Source organism: Periplaneta americana, chromosome 7 (assembly GCF_040183065.1).
Source record: "Periplaneta americana isolate PAMFEO1 chromosome 7, P.americana_PAMFEO1_priV1, whole genome shotgun sequence".
Lineage (NCBI taxonomy): Eukaryota > Metazoa > Arthropoda > Insecta > Blattodea > Blattidae > Periplaneta > Periplaneta americana.
Window position 1 is genome coordinate 12633610 of NC_091123.1, and position 18589 is coordinate 12652198.

Sequence of the window (18589 nt, forward strand, 5' to 3'; positions counted from 1 at the left end):
AATATCTGAATGATTACATTAAATAACCTGACCTCAAGCTCTAGCGTTCACGTCGCGTTTTTGTTTACTTTTCATTGTTAATGGCGCTTTACTCTACGCTCCAACTCTAATATTAGGCGTAATAATGCACCTAAAACAAATATATCAGCGGTTTTCTTGTATCATTTTTAGTACTGTCACAATTTCGTATTGTACAGAAACCACGCGAAAGCCACAACTCTCTCCTCCACACTGAAAACTCTCATATTCGTCTCGCCATATTGCATTGTTGGAATAGCTGGGAATTTTCGTGTGTTATGGTTTCCCTCAAGTCCACAAGATACTCGTATCTCCCTCCATGGCTACACCTCGAAATATGTCTGCCATTGTCGTACAATGAGCTGCAAAAGAGATGCCGATACGAAATTATATTGTTTTCAGAGGACTTTAGCAAACTGGACGAGGTGGAAAGCTATTTTCCTGAGATTAGTTTTTTTTTTTAACATGTAAATACGACTTTTATAACATGTTCACGTTATTGTTTAATATAAATTGATTTTAAATTATTCATATACTTTTATTTTACACCATTAATAAGAATACTAAACGAAAATAGTGAAATTGCAGTTTATATGGTATTCCACAGCCTTCCTTATTATCCACGGACGATGTCATTGTTACAATCGATAGGCCTGTATACGGTCAGTTACGTTTCATATTGTATTAACAAAAAAAGTATCATACTATCGTATTGCAACAACTCAAAATTATAATAAAATAATATATAAATATACATTATACAGGGCTTTCATTTCAAAACATCCCAGTCTAAATAACTAATTATTTAAATCGAATTCAATTCAAACAAAAAACACGTCAATTTAGATATTGAAGGGGAAGTCTAAAACCAGGCTTAATTGCATTTTAGATTTCACCCCCAACCCCAGTCTCCCTCACTTTGAAATTTCAAATGACACGCCTATGTTTTTATACTTAAATATGAATTGAAAGAGCAATCAATTGTTTATACATCTCATTCATTTGTTTTCGCACTTTTATTTTCTATCGTCGTTTGACAACCTGTATTTTTGTTATTATCAATTGATTTTAGAATGAAGACACAGCTTATTTTGTGTAATTTCCTCAAATTAATTAATAAGGATGCTTTCTGTTCTCTCTTGAAGGGTATACACCATTTTAAAGTAATTTAATACACAAACACAACTATTACATGAAATGCTCAATACGTTTTTGTAGTTTTATTCTGTACAGCTGTAATCAACAATAACAAAAATCCAGGTTGCCAGGCGACGATAGAAAACAAAAGATGCAAAAACAAATTAATGAAATGCAGAAACAATTTAATGCTCTTTCATATTTAAGTGTAAAAAGATAGTGGTGCCACTTGAAATTTCAAAGAGAGGGTGGCTGGGGGTGGGGGTGAAATCTAAAATGCAATAAGCCTGGTTTCAGACTTCCCTCTCAATATCTAAATTGACGTGTTTTTTGTTTAAATTGAATTCAATTTAAATAATTAGTTATTTAGACTGGGAAGTTTTGAAATGAAAGTCCTGTATATATTATTGGTCTATACGTATATTTATTCATATAGTTTATTTATAATTTATTGAAGACATACAGGAACTAGCTAAATCATGTAATGATATCAGAGCAATAATAGAGTTTATATTATGCAATGCCTTCTGTGTATCTGTATTTATATTGCTTCCTAAGCGAAGTCATAACATGATAATATTTCAAATCGACATTGACTTCGACTCTGCATTTCTTTTACAGCTCTGTGTACTAGTAACGCCAATACATTGTTCTTTCAATTATTTATTATCATAATACTCTGCTGTCTTAAGGGGAGGCAGAGGTGAAATTTTCGAACAAAACTGAAGAAAAACTGAACATTTGGTTTTTTCCATTTTTATTATCTTTATTTTGATATTCCGATGTTAGTTTTTGATTTTGTACCCTTAAAAGTATGAAATTAAAACCAAGATAACTGTATTACTATATTATTCCCATAATAAACTAATACTTATCATTATTTATATACCTTCTCTGAACATATAAATAAAAAGAAATATTGAAAATTTCTTACAATATAGTGCATGGAGCATTTTATATCAAACGATATAAAGTTTTATAATAGTACATTATGCAACGAGCCTATAATGATAGTAATTAAGACGCGAGTATGGATGTTTATGAAACGAGCGCAAGAGAGTTTCATAATTTTCATACGAGCTTCTTAATTACCATTATACGACTTTTTATGCTCGACCATATTTCTAACTTGAAATTATTCAGATGTATACATTTTATTTGTATCTGACAAGGTCGGAAGTGACCTTGTTCTAGGTCGTGAATTGTGAGATGTGCGCAGACGCGAAAGTATTGATTTTTTTCCGAGGAACAATAATGTCATTGACCTTGATGTAATCCCGTTAAACTTGGTATAACCCTGATTATTGAATTCGACATTGAAAAACGAGATGACAAATTGAATTTATTTGAATATTATTTACAATTAACGCTAATTTTTATAGTAACAGAACATAACCTTCTGCGACAGTATTGGATTTCCAGCCTCCGTGACTTTTCGCTAATTCTCTTTCGATTGCATATCCGAGAATAATCGATACTTGCGGTTTTATAACGGTACAAAGCTGACTTGTCATTGGCTGAACACATGTAAGCTGAGTTGTCATTGGCTGAAAACACCTGTACTTTAATGAGTATGTCTACCTTAATGACATGCATTAAAGGACTGCTACCAGATGTATAATTACTACATTTCGGCATGGTCGAGCATAAAATTATTAATATTTACAGAACTATTGTACTTAGAAAGTTGAAACTTGGTACGTCCATTACTAATAACATACTTAGTATCAATGATCAATTTCAAACAAATCGGATAAATTTTGTGGATTTTTAAATATTCACCTCTGCCTCCCCTTAAATTCACTGGGCATATTGATAATTAAATCAATGGCTTTTCAAAAACACGCTATGAAATGGTTCATATAAAACTATTTTTATATCGAAAAAAGAAGCAAAAACAAGCAAAATTGTATTAAATTTTTTGTTTGAAATATCTCAAAGAATAACCTCCTGAAATTAGTGATATTACTTAAGGTTCACCCTGTATAGGGTTCACAATGGACCAAAGCGTGTCTAGGTCCAATGACTCGTTGCGGATGGAGCCCTTAACAAGCCAATCCAATCCAAACATAATCTAAGGATCAAGTGCGTATTCTTCTTTTGATTGTGTTGGGTTTAGGCTATGCTTGCATTACACTCGCCCTCAGGTACAGTCTGTGGACGATCGAATTTTGGAACGTTTGGATGGCTTTTAATTACATTTGTATCGAATTATTTGGGGCAAATATAATTAATTCAATTGCTTCAGGTATACACCTGCACAATTTTGAGCGGGTCACTACACGAAGATTCGTTCCCGCAGGGGAACTTCAATGAAAACAGAAATTCTGCACCAGTTAACGGGAACCCCTGTCGATGTAGCGCATGGACTGTCCTGCAGTCGTGAATACGATGCATAACTCCGAAGTCCGGACGGAGCTCATCCTTATATGACCCAACAACACTTATTTGTTAAAGATTTGGTACAGAGAACTATGCCGGCTATAGGCGTAGCATCTCTTCCTTTGTCTTCCTCCATCCCTTGTGCATTTTGGCTTATAATTTGGAATAACACATGTAAAACGATACGGACATTCCACCGCTGTGGAGTAACGGTTAGCATGACTGACCGTGAAAGAAGCGGGACCGTGTTCAAATCCTGGTTAAGACAAGTTACCTGGTTGACGTTTTTTCCAGAGTTTTCCCTCAACCCACTAATAGCAAATGCTGAGTAGCTTTCAGCTCTGAACCCTGGACTCATTTCGCTGGCATTATCACCTTCATTTCACTCAGTTGCTAGATAAACATAGCAGTTGATAACTTACTTACTTACTTATGGCTTTTACAGAACCTGGAGGTTCATTGCCGCCCTCATATAAGCCCGCCATTGGTCCCTATCCTGAGCAAGATTAATCCAGTCTCTACCATCATATCACACCTCCCTCAAATCCATTTTAATATTATCCTCCCATCTACGTTTCGGCCTCCCCAAAAGTCTTTTTTCCTCAAGTGTTCCATCTAAGACTCTATATGCATCTCTAGATTCAGCCCATACATGCTACATACCCTGCCCATCTCAAACGTCTGGATTTAATGTTTCTAATTATGTCAGGTGAAGAATACAATGCGTTCAGTTCTGCGTTCTGTAACTTTCTCCATTCTCCTGTAACTTCGTCCCTCTTAGCTCCAGATATTTTCCTAAGCACCTTATTCTCAAAAACCTTTAGCCTCTGTTCCTCTCTCAACGTGAGAGTCAAAGTTTCACAACCATACAGAACAACCGGTAATGTCACTCTTTTGTAAATACGAACTTAAACTCTTTTGATGCTGGGTAACTTTTGATGTTGGACCCCGGACTCATTTCACTGGCATTATCACCTTCATCTCATACAGACGCTAAATAACCTAAGCTGTTGATGCAGCGTCGTAAAATAACCTACTAAAAACAGCTCTTTTGAGAGCAGAACAGCAGTTGATAAAGCGTGGTAAAATAACCAACTAGAAATAAAAAACGATAAGGGCCTACTCTGTACATCTGAACTTTCCCTTCTCTTCTGCCGCATTTCGCATTTTATTTTCTTCATTTCAATGTTCATAATTCGGACCCCTATGAAGTCTTCCTCCCTATGTTATTCACGAATGCTACTGATTGTTATGTGGAACATGTTATAGGCTAAATTGTTTGATTTCAAGAGGACAGAATCCGGAATGGATCCTTGCACTTGCGTTGTTTAGGTCCATTGTACGCCCTATATGCGATGACTGCCTAATTCAGACGGATAGCCCGCCTGCAATCGTGAATCCGACGCCAACAGGTGGGCCATCCTTCCTGAGTCCTGCAGATAATGTTCCATCGGCTACTGACGAGGGAAATGGAGTACCCCGAGTAAAAACTCTGCAATGTCTGTTTCGTCCACTATAAAATCCACTCAGATCTTACCGGGGATCGAACCCGAGTCGCGTGAGGAGAAAGTTATAGTGGAAGTATTGTTAACTAATTATAATCGGGTAGACAATTTTTATTAACATGTGAAATATTGTATAATGTGATTCACACATGCATTGAGGACATCTTTCAACAAGCTGTGTGTCTTGTATGGGCTAATGTCATCAGGCGGAAGAGCATAATAATTTTAATTGTAACACTGCTGCGTCATACATGATGAGGACAGCTAAAATTAATCGGTTGTTGCATTAAAGCGTGATGTCACAGCCAACCAAGGCCTTCATATAATTCGGGGATTCTTCAGGAGCTAGAACACGCAGAGTGTTCGGATATTTTCGCCTTCATTATTTTGATACACCCTTTTATTTATATCTTCCATTAATATAAACTGGACAGGGGCTTTAGGAAGATCTGTACGTAAACTCAAGGGATTATTTAGATTTATTTATTTATTTATTTATTTATTTATTTATTTATTTATTTATTTATTTATTTATTTATTTATTTATTTATTTATTTATTTATTTATTCATTTATTTATTTATTTATTTAATTTTCACTTATTGACTTATTTATTTATCTGCCTGTCTGTTTGTCTACCTTTTTAATTTTCTATTCATTCATTCCTTTATTTATTTATTTATTTATTTATTTATTTATTTATTTATTTATTTATTTATCTACTTATTTATCGATTTATTGATTTATTCATTAATTTACTTATTTATTTATCTGTCTGTCTACTTATTTATTTATTTATTTATTTATTTATCTATTTATTTATTGATTTATTCATTTATTCATTAATTAACTTATTTATCTATGTCTGTCTACCTATTTATTTATTTATTTATTTATCTGTCAGTCTGTCTACATATTTATTTTCCTATTTATTTATTTATGTATTTATTTACTTATTTATTGATTTAATCATTCATTCATTCATTTATTTACTTATTTATTTATCTATCTGTCTGTCTACCTGTTTATTTATTTTTTCTCTCTGTCTGCCCATTTATTTATTTATTCATTCATTCATTCCTTTATTTATCTATGTATTTATTTATTTGTTTATTTATTGATTCATTTATTTATTTATTCATTTATTTACTTATTTATTTGTCTATCTGTCTGTTTACCTATTTATTTATTTATTTATCTGTCGGTCTGTCTACATATTTATTTTCCTATTTATTTATTTATTTATGTATTTATTTATTTATTTATGTATTTATTTACTTATTTATTGATTTAATCATTCATTCATTCATTTATTTACTTATTTATTTATCTATCTGTCTGTCTACCTGTTTATTTATTTTTTTTTCTCTCTCTCTCTCTGCCTATTTATTTATTTATTTATTCATTCATTCCTTTATTTATTTACTTATTTATTTATCTATTTGTGTCCCTATTTATTTATGTATTTATTTATATATCCATCTATTCATTCCTTTATTTATTTATGTATTTATTTATTTGTTTATTTATTAATTGATTTATTTATTTATTTATCTATCTATCTGTCAGTTTGCCTATGTACCTATTTATTTATTTATCTATTCATTCTTTCTTTTATTTATCTATTCATTCATTCCTTTATGTATTTATTCATTCATTTATTTATTACTGACCGATTATGATTTTGTGAACTAATTGGATGCCATGAGATTTGCATAGCTTTCACATGAACACTATCAGAATGAATCTCTTGTTGCTTGAGGTAGACACCTGAGTATTACACTTTTTGTTAATAAAAGCCATTTCATCTTCAATATATCGAGTTCGAAAATAGTGAGCATGTAACATTCGTGGCAAATGGAATGGCTTTGTACAGTTGTGGCAATAGGGCCTATGTATACTATGCTAAGAGATTTTATTGCTTTTTAAAATCCATCGCCTTCGGAAGTAAACCTGCGAACCCGAGATCCATTTGTAGGCATGGCAAACGCAGGACCACCTTATTAGTATGGTAACGCAATTGTGCAGTTGGCAGAGGTGGACTTCTAATAATAAGAACTTGTTTACAAAGAACGGGCAACTTAATATTGTTCACTCAAAGAGCACGCCTGCTGACGGCCGATCAAGCAGCTGACGAGGCTTTGAGATCGCCCAGCCCGGGGCGGAGTGATAAATGTTCTAATTATGTGTGTACGTCTTAACAAAGGGACCGTGGTTCGATGCGTCGAGGGGTCGTCGTGTTGGCCTTGCATTGATCGGCACTCATCCTCGTCTCTTTGTGGTGCGGCCGCTTCAATTACTTGTTTCCTATTATTTTTATAAACGAGGAATGGCGCAACAATGCCGCCGATGTCCAATTTTAGCAGCGGCGGATCACAACTGCCTGCTTCATGGGCTGGACCCCCCAGTTACTGGACACAACCATTCGCGAGCATTTTGTGTCGATGGGAAGTACTACGAAAAAAGATGAGGTTAAAATAAATAACTGGTTTCTAAATAATACTTACTTAATTACTTACTTACTTACTTACTTACTTACTTACTTACTTACTTACTTACTTACTTACTTACTTACTTACTTACTTACTTACTTACTTACTTACTTACTGGCTTTTAAGGAACCCGGAGGTTCATTGCCACCCTCACATAAGCCCGCCATCGGTCCCTATCCTTAGCAAGATTAATCCATTCTCTATCATAATATCCCACCTCCCTCAAATCCATTTTAATATTATCTTCCCATCTACGTCTCGGCCTCCCTAAAGGTCTTTTTCCCTCCGGCCTCCCAACTAACACTCTATATGAATTTCTGAATTCGCCCATACGTGCTACATGCCCTGCCCATCTCAAACGTCTGGATTTAATGTTCCTAATTATGTCAGGTGACGGCCTCCAGATATGGAGAGTAGCTGCGAATATATTGAATAAGCGGTCGTGGACAGCCGATAAGGGGTGGTCCTCCAGCTTGAGGGTTGGGCGAAGGGCTAACAACCCATCACCGTAAAAAACAGCTTGTTACGAAACCTAACAATAAGCCTCGGAATTGGCGGGCTTATGTGAGGGCGGCAATGAACCTCCGGGTTCCTTAAAAGCCAGTAAGTAAGTAAGTAAGTAAGTAATTATGTCAGGTGAAGAATACAATGCGTGCAGTTCTGTGTTGTGTAACTTTCCCCATTCTCCTGTAACTTCATCCCGCTTAGCCCCAAAGATTTTCCTAAGCCACTTATTCTCAAACACCCTTAACCTATGTTTTCTCTCAAAGTGAGAGTCCAAGTTTCACAACCATAAAGAACAGCCGGTAATATAACTGTTTTATAAATTCTAACTTTCAGATTTTTTGACAGCAGACTGGATGACAAAAGCTTCTCAACCGAATAATAACAGGCATTTCCCATATTTATTCTGTGTTTAATTTCCTCCCGAGTGTCATTTATATTTGTTACTGTTGTTCCAAAATATTTGAACTTCTACACCTCTTCAAAAGATACATTTCCAATTGTTATATTTCCATTTCGTACAATAATCTCGTCACGAGACATAATCATATACTTCTAAGTAACAACAATAATAATAATAATAATAATAATAATAATAATAAGAAGAAGAAGAAGAAGACAGTGCAATTGTCCAGATAAAAGAAACGTCGGACTGGTATCAAGAGAAAGAATGACATTTGTACTACCATAAGGCGCAAAAATTTATATTTTTATGTACGACACTGTATCAAATACTACGTTATTTGTTGTTGATGGAATTGGTGATGGTCATATTATATTTAGTGAGATAAGGTCGTACATTCGCCATGTAATTACCAGACATTCGTCTTACTGTTGGAGAAAACCTCGGAAGAAACCAACCAGGTAATGAGCCCAATTGAGAATCGAACTCACGCTCGAACGCATCTCCGGATCAGGAGGAAAGCACGCTACTGTCTAAGCTACGTCGGTGGCTTGTAGATATAAGTGCAACAGTTTATGTCGCATTTTGGCATATACTCGTATAAATGTTATGTTTTATTTAACGACGCTCGCAACTGCAGAGGTTATATCAGCGTCGCCGGATGTGCCGGAATTTTGTCCCGCAGGAGTTCTTTTACATGCCAGTAAATCTACTGACATGAGCCTGTCGCATTTAAGCACACTTAAATGCCATCGACCTGGCCCGGGATCGAATCCGCAACCTTGGGCATAGAAGGCCAGCGCTATACCAACTCGCCAACCCGGTCGACTATACTCGTATATGATGTTCGTATATAGTATTTGTGGATTTAGAAAAGGCATTTGCCAGAGTGGATTGTAATAAATTGATGGGAATCCTGAAGAAAATAGATGTGGATTGGAAAGAGAGAAGATTGTTCAGTAATCTCTATATGAAACAACGAGTGAAAGTCACGATAGGAGAAGAAATGTCAAAAGGAAGTGAAATAGAGAGAGGAGTATGACAAGGGGATAGTGAAAAACTATTTTCAGAACATGGCAGAGGTGATTGTATGAGGAAGAGAAATAAAGTGCATAATATATAAGATTTGCTGATGATATGGCGTTGTTAACAGAGGAGACGATACTAAGGGATATGCTACTGTAGCTAAAAGACAGCTGTGAGCAGTATAATTGGATGAAGATAAATTCAAACAAGGTGAAGACCATGGTTATCGGAAGAAAAGTAAAAAAGGTGAACGTGCGAATACTAAAGGACGCTTGAAATACTTGGGGTGTACTATAAGTAGTAACATGAGCTACTGCCAGGAAGTCAAAAGGAGGATAGCAATGGCAAAGGAAGTTTTTAATAGAAAAAGGAGCATCTTCTGAGAACCTCTGGAAAAAGAACTAAGGAAGAGACTACTGAAGTGCTTTGTGTGGAGCAAGGCATTGTATGGCAAAAGAAACATGTATATTACGACGACGTGAAGAGAAACGACTAGAAGCATGTGAAATGTGGATATGGAGAAGAATGGAGCGTGTGAAGTTGACAGACAGATTAAGAAATGAAGCTGTGTTGGAAAGAGTGGGTGAAGAAAGAATGATGCTGCAACTGATCAGGAAGAGAAAAAGGAATTGGTTGGATCACTGGCTGAGAAGAAACTGCCTACTGAAGGATACACTGAAAGGAATGGTGAACGGGACAAGAGTTCGGGGCAGAAGTAGATCTCAACTGATGTTCGCCCTGTATTCCTCTTGTTCTCCTTGTTCAGCGCTCTCTTTCTCAAAAACCTCTTTGACGTAAACATATTCAATACAGTAAATCTATGCACCTGGCGTTTTTTTTAATAATTTCATAATGAGACTTTTTTTGGAGAAAATCCACAAACGATTAGGGAAAACACGGGAATTTTACTTGAAGCAAGTAAAGAGAAAGGTTTGGAAGTAAATCCCGAAAAGACAAAGTATATGATTATGTCTCGTGACCACAATATTGTACGAAATGGAAATATAAAAATTGGAGATTTATCCTTCGAAGAGGTGAAAAAATTCAAATATCTTGGAGCAACAGCAACACATATAAATGACACTCGGGAGGAAATTAAACGCAGAATAAATATGGGAAATGCCTGTTATTATTCGGTTGAGAAGCTTTTGTCATTATTAGTCTGCTGTCAAAAATCTGAAAGTTAGAATTTATAAAACAGATACATTACCGGTTGTTCTGTATGGTTGTGAAACTTGGACTCTCACTTTGAGAGAGGAGCAGAGATTAAGGGTGTTTGAGAAAAAGGTTCTTAGGAAAATATTTGGGGCTAAGAGGGATGAAGTTACAGGAGAATGGAGAAAGTTACACAACACAGAACTGCACGCATCGTATTCTTCACCTGACATAATTAGGAACATTAAATCCAGACGTTTGAGATGGGCAGGGCATGTAGTACGTATGGGCGAATCGAAAAATGCATATAGAGTGTTAGTTGGGAGACCGGAGGGAAATAGACCTTTAGGGAGGCCGAGACGTAGATGGGAGGATAATATTAAAATGGGTTTGAGGGAGATGGGATATGATGATAGAAAGTGGATTAATCTTGCACAGGATAGGGACCGATGGCGGGCTTATGTGAGGACGGGAATGAACCTCCGAGTTTCTTAAAAGATAGTAGTAAGTAATGAGATTTTTATATTTGACGTCCATCATTTCTGGTAAATTGATTGATAAATACTGCAATATCCAGTAGTTAAGGGGATAACAGAGTACGCAGACAGGCAGGTTGCGTCCTCGGCACGTTCTTATATTGCCTTGAAAATGTATAAATCGCTTTGTTCTATTACGTTACAATACATTGTATTATGTTTTGTTGTGGCAGGGAGGAAGCAGCCTGTAAGATGCAAGCGGTGTGAGGACGGCGCCGCAGCAGCCATGGACAACGACACCGTGTCGGCGTGCAACCTCAGTCTGGACAACCAGAACGCCTCCGAGATAAACTCCTTCTACTTCTACCAGGTACGGAGCTGCCAACAGAAACATAGTTTTGTTACACTTTCACCATTTCCAAGTGTGGGAACAAGTCATAGTTTGCTGAACACATGGTTGCAATACTTGTGTTCATCATGAATCAAACATTCATTTTTCCTTAAATCACTTACTCGTATTTATTTATTTGTTTATTTATTTATTTACTTATTTATTTATCTATTTATCTATTCATTTATTTATTTATCTATTTATTTATTACTTATTTAATTATTTATTTATGTATTCCCTTATTTTGTTATTTCTTTACTTGATTATTTATTTATTTATTTATTTATTTATTTATTTATTTATTTATTTATTTATTTATTTATTTATTTATTTATTTATTTATTTATTTATTTATCTATTTATTTATTTATTTATTTCTCTTTATTTCTTTATATATTTATTTTAGTTACTTACCTATTTATTTATTTACGTATTTATTTAATCATTTATTTTTTTTATTCTTCTCTTAGTTCTATAATTCGTGCATTGCAAAGAAAATGAAAGGAGACTGCGTTTTTATACAGGTGCACATGAGATAATCCTACAGATTGAAAGGGGCGATAGGGTACACTTAATTAAAATTGAAAACCTATGTATATTACATTTTCTGATTAAATGCACGGTTCATTAGGAAAGAGAGTTGCAAGTTTCAGCAGTCTGGAATATCGCCGTTAACACACTGCTCTTTCGTCTCGTAATACAGATGTAAGCGGTCAATGAACTCAGGTCTGTCTACCTTAGTGAACTACCTCCCGTCTCCCTTTCTGGCCACAATGTTGCAAGCTGGTTACATCGGTCAGTGACTTCAAATTAGTGGTTTTCAATTTAAATTTTCACGAAAACCGTCCACAGTATTGAAATACGGCACAGGGATAAATTATTCTTTATTATATTTTCTATCGATATGGACAAAAATCGCGATCCTACTCGCAATAGTTATCGAATAAGAGGGTGTTTTTTTGCAAAAAAGAAAACCTTTTTTTTTTTCTGAAAAAGCTATGAACTTTCTACTAATATGATATGGCATTTTTTGTTACATGCAACATGAATTATTCTCTCTGAAAATCTTCAGGGTTATTTCACATCTACTTTCATCCTGTATAAAGGTCAATTCTCTAGTTACTGCCCCCCATTCCTAGTGTGGAGAAAGATGTACTTCTACGTGAAAAAATAACCAAGGAGTTTGAAGCGCTCGTGTCAGTGTGTTATTACTGTAGTGTATGATGTTTAAATAGCTGTTTGGGCAGCATTTGTTTCACCTGTCGACATGTTAAAATTATAGTAATGTATCAGTGTTGCTGTACAATTATGAAATTCGTCCAGGCCTATGAGCTCAAGTTAAGAACGTGCATAATCGGTGGAACTTTTTCCTGAAAACTTATATCCGTCAGTTTGCAAACATGCCGCACTGGCTGGCCGCTAACGGCAAGGTTTGCAGAGGACGGTTATGAATGCGATAAGCCGCTTGATATAAAGTCGTTCGCACCAAAAGCAGTGCCGTGCAGCGGGAGGTCAACGGAGCCGCTTCCTCAAAACGGTTGACCCGCCTGAACTCTGATTTCGTGCTTGATTAGCGTTGTCAATGGAGACTGGGAATAGCTACAGTCTGGTCGAGAACTTGGTACTCCTGTTGCTCTTACATTCCTGCAATCAGCACGGGCTATTCCATATGAAATCGATCAGTAAAAAACCTCGCATTTTTTTATACTCTAATTTTTTCCCTATTTATACAAGGTACTGAAGAGAGTGCATTTTCAAAAATATACGATCGAAAGTCAAACGGTTTTCGTATTATTGAGCGACAAATTTAGCGTATTTTAGAAAAACAAGCCTCTTTCAGCGCTCAGAACTCTGGAACCATTTATTGCAGAACATTGAACGAGAGCTCATTTTGAAGCTGGCATTTGTTAGGTTCTGATAAGTAGTAGGGTAAACTAGGGTCAGTTGGACAGTCGGGCATGTTGGACACTTTGTACTTTAACGTGTTACCTCGCCACTTGTGGGCACCACATTCTGCTAGAAGTCAATGACGGAAGTAGCCACGAGTGGGGCTACTTCCGTCATTGACTTCTAGCAGAATGTGGTGCCCACAAGTGGCGAGGTAACACGTTAAAGTACAAAGTGTCCAACATGCCCGACTGTCCAACAGACTCCAGTTTACCCTAATCCTTATTTTTATTGTATACAGAGAGACAGATAATCTGATTTTACTTACTTTTAGGCTTTTTGCCCATTTGTAAAAATATAAAAAAAATATTGAGAAAAAAACCTTGCATTATTAAGAGGGATTCGGCATTGTTTGCTTAGTGTCACGGAAATAAGTTTCGGGGACATTAAATAAATTATTTTCACACGCCTAGACTTGAAAGGCGCAACACAGCTCGCACTGGCCGAGAGATGAAGATAAGCGGGCATTGGGCGTCATTTTACTCCTGTGTTTATGAAAACCAGTGATAAAGCTAGCCCAGCTATGCGCTATTAGACGAAACATCACGTGTTTATGTCTCCTGGCCTTGCTTGCCTCGGCTAGCTCCCGCCTCACAGTCAGCTGGTTAGCTCATGCGCGTACTATTTATTTTCTTTATTTGATTTTTCAATACTTTCTTATTAACGTTGCACCAGTAAAAATACGTGTTTATTTGTACTTTCAATGCGGAATCTAGCCATATACTTATTTTAAAAATATTTTTTCGTGGGCAAAGGTGTCTTAATTAAGAAAAATCTAAATTTCTCCATTTCCATAAAAAGTAAGAAAAACTGTCAATATAAACTTTAACTTTTCAGTATCAAAATAAACCATGATTTTGATCATTGGGTGAAAGGGTTTCGGAGCCACAACAGTTTAAAGTTGCTAATTTTATGAAAATGCGATAAATTTAAATATTTTTAATTTAAACACTATGAAGTTCTGATGCCTCAAACTTTGCACAAAGCATTGTATCACAGTTGTCTAAAGACAGAAAAAGTTTCATTGTATTTAAAAATTCCAAGGTCAATTTTCTCTATATTTCGGTCGATTTGAGATGGAATAGCCCATACAATCTTCACCAAAACCGCCGTTCCACAACCACTTCCATCACCATATCACCACAACCATCATTACTACCACCATCGCAACCGCCACCACAAACATCATCTTTACCATCACAATTCCCACCATCACTACCGCCACCGTTTTGACTTTTTGAGGTCCAAATCAAGGACAGATCCATGCACTTAGCCACTTTTGACCCATTGTGCGTCCTGTTCGAAGTCCGACGGTAGTGGCGAAACTCTTAAGGGGGGACTTCACTGAAAAACATGACAATTTTCCAAAAAATTTGCATCGCTATTTCACTTCTTCAGAACGTATATTTTCATACCCCAAGTGGATTTAGTTCAATTCTGATTATAAATATGTTTATTTCTTTAATTAAGGGTATATGTACGTGAACGACCACAAATATTATCACAAAATGTATGCTCTGAATTTCTAAAATGTTATAAGAAAATGAACTCACAATTGGACAAAAATTACAAGGTACCACAACAAGACTTATTAGGATTTAAATGTCTGACAAAAGTATAAAAAAGGTTACTAATAATATTTTTCAAACCAGTTTTATCAAAGTATGAAAAAACAAAATTCTGCAGTTACATCATTTGGTAACCATAACATTGTTATGATCTCTCTGACGTCTTTAATATTTTTTTCTGTAATAAACACTTATTTCTGAAAAGTATACTACTCTCAGACATGTAGAGTTGTTTAGTTTAATACAATTAATTTTTTATTTGTCCTATATAAAATATATTAAAATGTACATAATGTTTTGTGACCTAATTTTTTATTTTCAAAGAAATGGGCATTATTGTAATCTACCTTTTGCGTAAATGCATGTTAAATCAGTGTAAAAAATTTCAGAATTCTATCTATAATGTCTGTGCAGTTATGAAAGAATACGTGTCAAAATTTTCAAATTTTGGAAAATTTAATTTAAAGTAAAAAGTGAATTCTAAAAAATATTCATCATCATCATCATCATCATCATCATCATCATCATCATCATCTTCACTACACGGAGTAGACAATATTGCCTGTTCCGGCTTCACAGTTTATCCCTCCATCGTCCCTTAGGTCGTCCCATGTCTCTTCTTCCAGGCAACCCTTCAGGAGGCAACCCTACATGTGGGAATAGTACACATGATGGTTGGACTTAAGCCATAAGGCAGAAGCCCTGCCAGGTCAATCTCTGCGAAGTGCTGGTAACTCTTCCAGAGAATACAACTTACTCAACAGCTTCACAGGACACAGCCGGACGGATTTAAAAAATATTATTAGTAGCCTTTTGTATTCTATTACCAGATATTTAAGTTCTAACAAGTCTTGTTCTGGTACCTTGTAATTTTTGTCCAATTGTGAGTTCATTTCCTTATAAAATTTTATAAATTTATAGCCTGCATTTTCTGATAATATTTGTGGTTGTTCACGTACATATATGCTCTTCAGACTGTAAGGATGCGAAACATTTAGAGAGTTGTCAAAAATATATTTTCATCAAATAATTCTTTTTTACAAATTTCTGATTCCAAATCTAGTAACTTTTTCTTCTAAAGTTGGCTCCTTGGAGTTACTAGATGAATGAAGCGAAGGAGAATTTTAATTTACATAAATAATATGCACTTTACTTTCTAATCCATTTTTCCATAAGTTTATTTTTCTTCATTCAACATCAATTTTTTTATGCTAAATATTAATCAACCTGGATGAAATTTTTACTGCAAGTATTAATGAAGTAGCTTCATATTTCTATGCTTTTATTTTGTAAGAAACTTATTAGTTTATTTTATGAATAATTTTTCGTGAATTATAAGACAAATAACATTTCAAAAATTTCACCAAATTTTTTGAAAGTGGATAAATGAGATATTTCATAAAATTAATACATAGAATTATTTACCTATGTCTTGTGAATGTAACCAAAAAAAAAGAAGCTTAAAAATTTAGGACACTCTGTATAGTTATTTAGACTGTGAAGATTTGAAATGAACGCTCTGTATAGTTTATCTACTCCATCTTTCTTGCCTTTCTATTATTATCATTTCCTTCTTCTTTACCTATTCTTTCTATTCACTTTTTTCCATTTTTTTTCTTTCTTCTACTTGTTATTTCACTTTTGATTCTTCTATATTTCTTGTTGTTAAGCATCTTCGTTTTCCTGCTTGTTACGTTATCTTGTTACGGCCTGGACTGTATGTAATACGCATCTTGTGGGAGGCTGTGGGCCAGAGCACGTGTTCCATAATTACAGGCTGCACCTCGTCTCAGCCATCTCGCAGTGTAATTGTCAGCCTTTCATCTACGAAACTGAACTGACAACAAATCAAACGCGCTTCCTATTTACATTTCCTCCGTTTTGTTTTTCTGTATATCATTTCCGCCTCATTCAGACGTCAGTTAGCCCCGCCTGCCGATACACATCTGCATCGTGCCGTCGGTATCGCTCCTTATATGACCGGCATAAAGCACGCTGCCCATTTGTCAAGGATTCCCTGCCTAACCCCGTCCGTCGGATTCACCCTGAGATCTCCGCGACCCGACACACACCTTGACGTAGGACATAGGCACGACAGCATGTTTACTTTCGCTTTATACAGCATGACTGACAAATGACTGACCTGGTCACTGGCTGACTGGTTGACTGCCGATCGTATCGTGCAAAATTTTGATTACTTTCAGTATATGTGGTTATGTTAGGTTAGGTCAGTTTCAGTCAGATGCGCTTCCAATTCACTGCGGGCTAGAGCAAGGAGATGCTCTATCAGCTTTACTTTTTAACTTTGCTCTAGAGTATGCCATCAGGAAAGTCCAGGATAACAGAGAGGGTTTGGAATTGAACGGGTTACATCAGCTGCTTGTCTATGCGGATGACGTGAATATGTTAGGAGAAAATCCACAAACGATTAGGGAAAATACGGGAATTTTACTGGAAGCAAGTAAAGAGATAGGTTTGGAAGTAAATCCCGAAAAGACAAAGTATATGATTATGTCTCGTGACGGGAATATTGTGCGAAATGGAAATATAAAAGTTGAAAATTTATCTTTTGAAGAGGTGGAGAAGTTCAAATATCTTGGAGCAACAGTCACAAATATAAATTATACTCGGGAGGAAATTAAACACAGAATAAATATGGGAAATGCCTGTTATTATTCGGTTGACAAGCGTTTATCATCCAGTCTGCTGTCAAAAAATCTAAAAGTTAGAATTTATAAAAAAAAAAGTTATATTATCGGTTGTTCTGTATGGTTGTAAAAATTGGACTCTCACTTTGAGAGAAAAACAGAGGTTAAGGGTGTTTGAGAATAAACTTCTTAGAAAAATATTTGGGGCTAAGAGGGATGAAGTTACAGGAGAATGGAGAAAGTTACACAGCACAGAACTGCACGCATTGTATTCTTCACCTGACATAATTAGGAACATTAAATCCAGACGTTTGAGATGGACAGGGCATGTAGCACGTATGGGCGAATCCAGAAATGCATATATAGTGTTAGTTGGGAGGCCGGAGGGAAAAAGACCTTTAGGGAGGCCGAGACGTAGATGGGAAGATAATATTAAAATGGATTTGAGGGCGGTGGGATATGATGGTAGAGAATGGATTGATGTTGCTCAGGATAGGGACCAATGGCGGGCTTATGTGAGGGCGGCAATGAACCTCCGGGTTCCTTAAAAGCCAATAGGTAAGTAAGTACATGTGGTTACAGTACAAGATATATTGGAATATTACTCGACAAGCAGCTCTGGTTGGTAAATAAGTCCTCAGACAATATCTGTCAACTTGGTTCAGGCCTACAAAACGCTTAAGACGTAGCTTTCGATGCTGTGTGGTCTTTGTTTGAGCCTTCCTACATCACACTAGTTGCAGAGGGTTAGTTAATTGAAGTTTGTTATGATTACACATCAGATTTATAGGTATTCCCCTTATCTCTTTGTATTCACCTTGTGTTCGTTGTCGTCCCCTTGTTCTCCTTGCATTCCCCTTGTTCTCCTTGCATTCCCATTGTTCTCCTTGCATTCCCCTTGTTCTCCTTGTATTTCCCTGTTTCTCTTCTGTTCTCCT

At 35.7% G+C, this 18589-nt stretch overlaps 1 protein-coding gene across 2 annotated transcripts in view; it reads left to right on the top strand.

The window, feature by feature from the left end:
- The window catches only part of LOC138702920 (cardioacceleratory peptide receptor-like), a 167558-nt gene that overhangs the window by 71994 nt on the left and 76975 nt on the right, over positions 1-18589 (top strand). For both annotated transcript variants that reach the window (XM_069830327.1, XM_069830326.1), the window contains exon 2: positions 11331-11467. In XM_069830327.1, the coding sequence (XP_069686428.1) occupies positions 11384-11467 (84 nt within the window). In that variant the 5' untranslated portion in view covers positions 11331-11383. The remainder of the gene's footprint in view (positions 1-11330; positions 11468-18589) is intronic.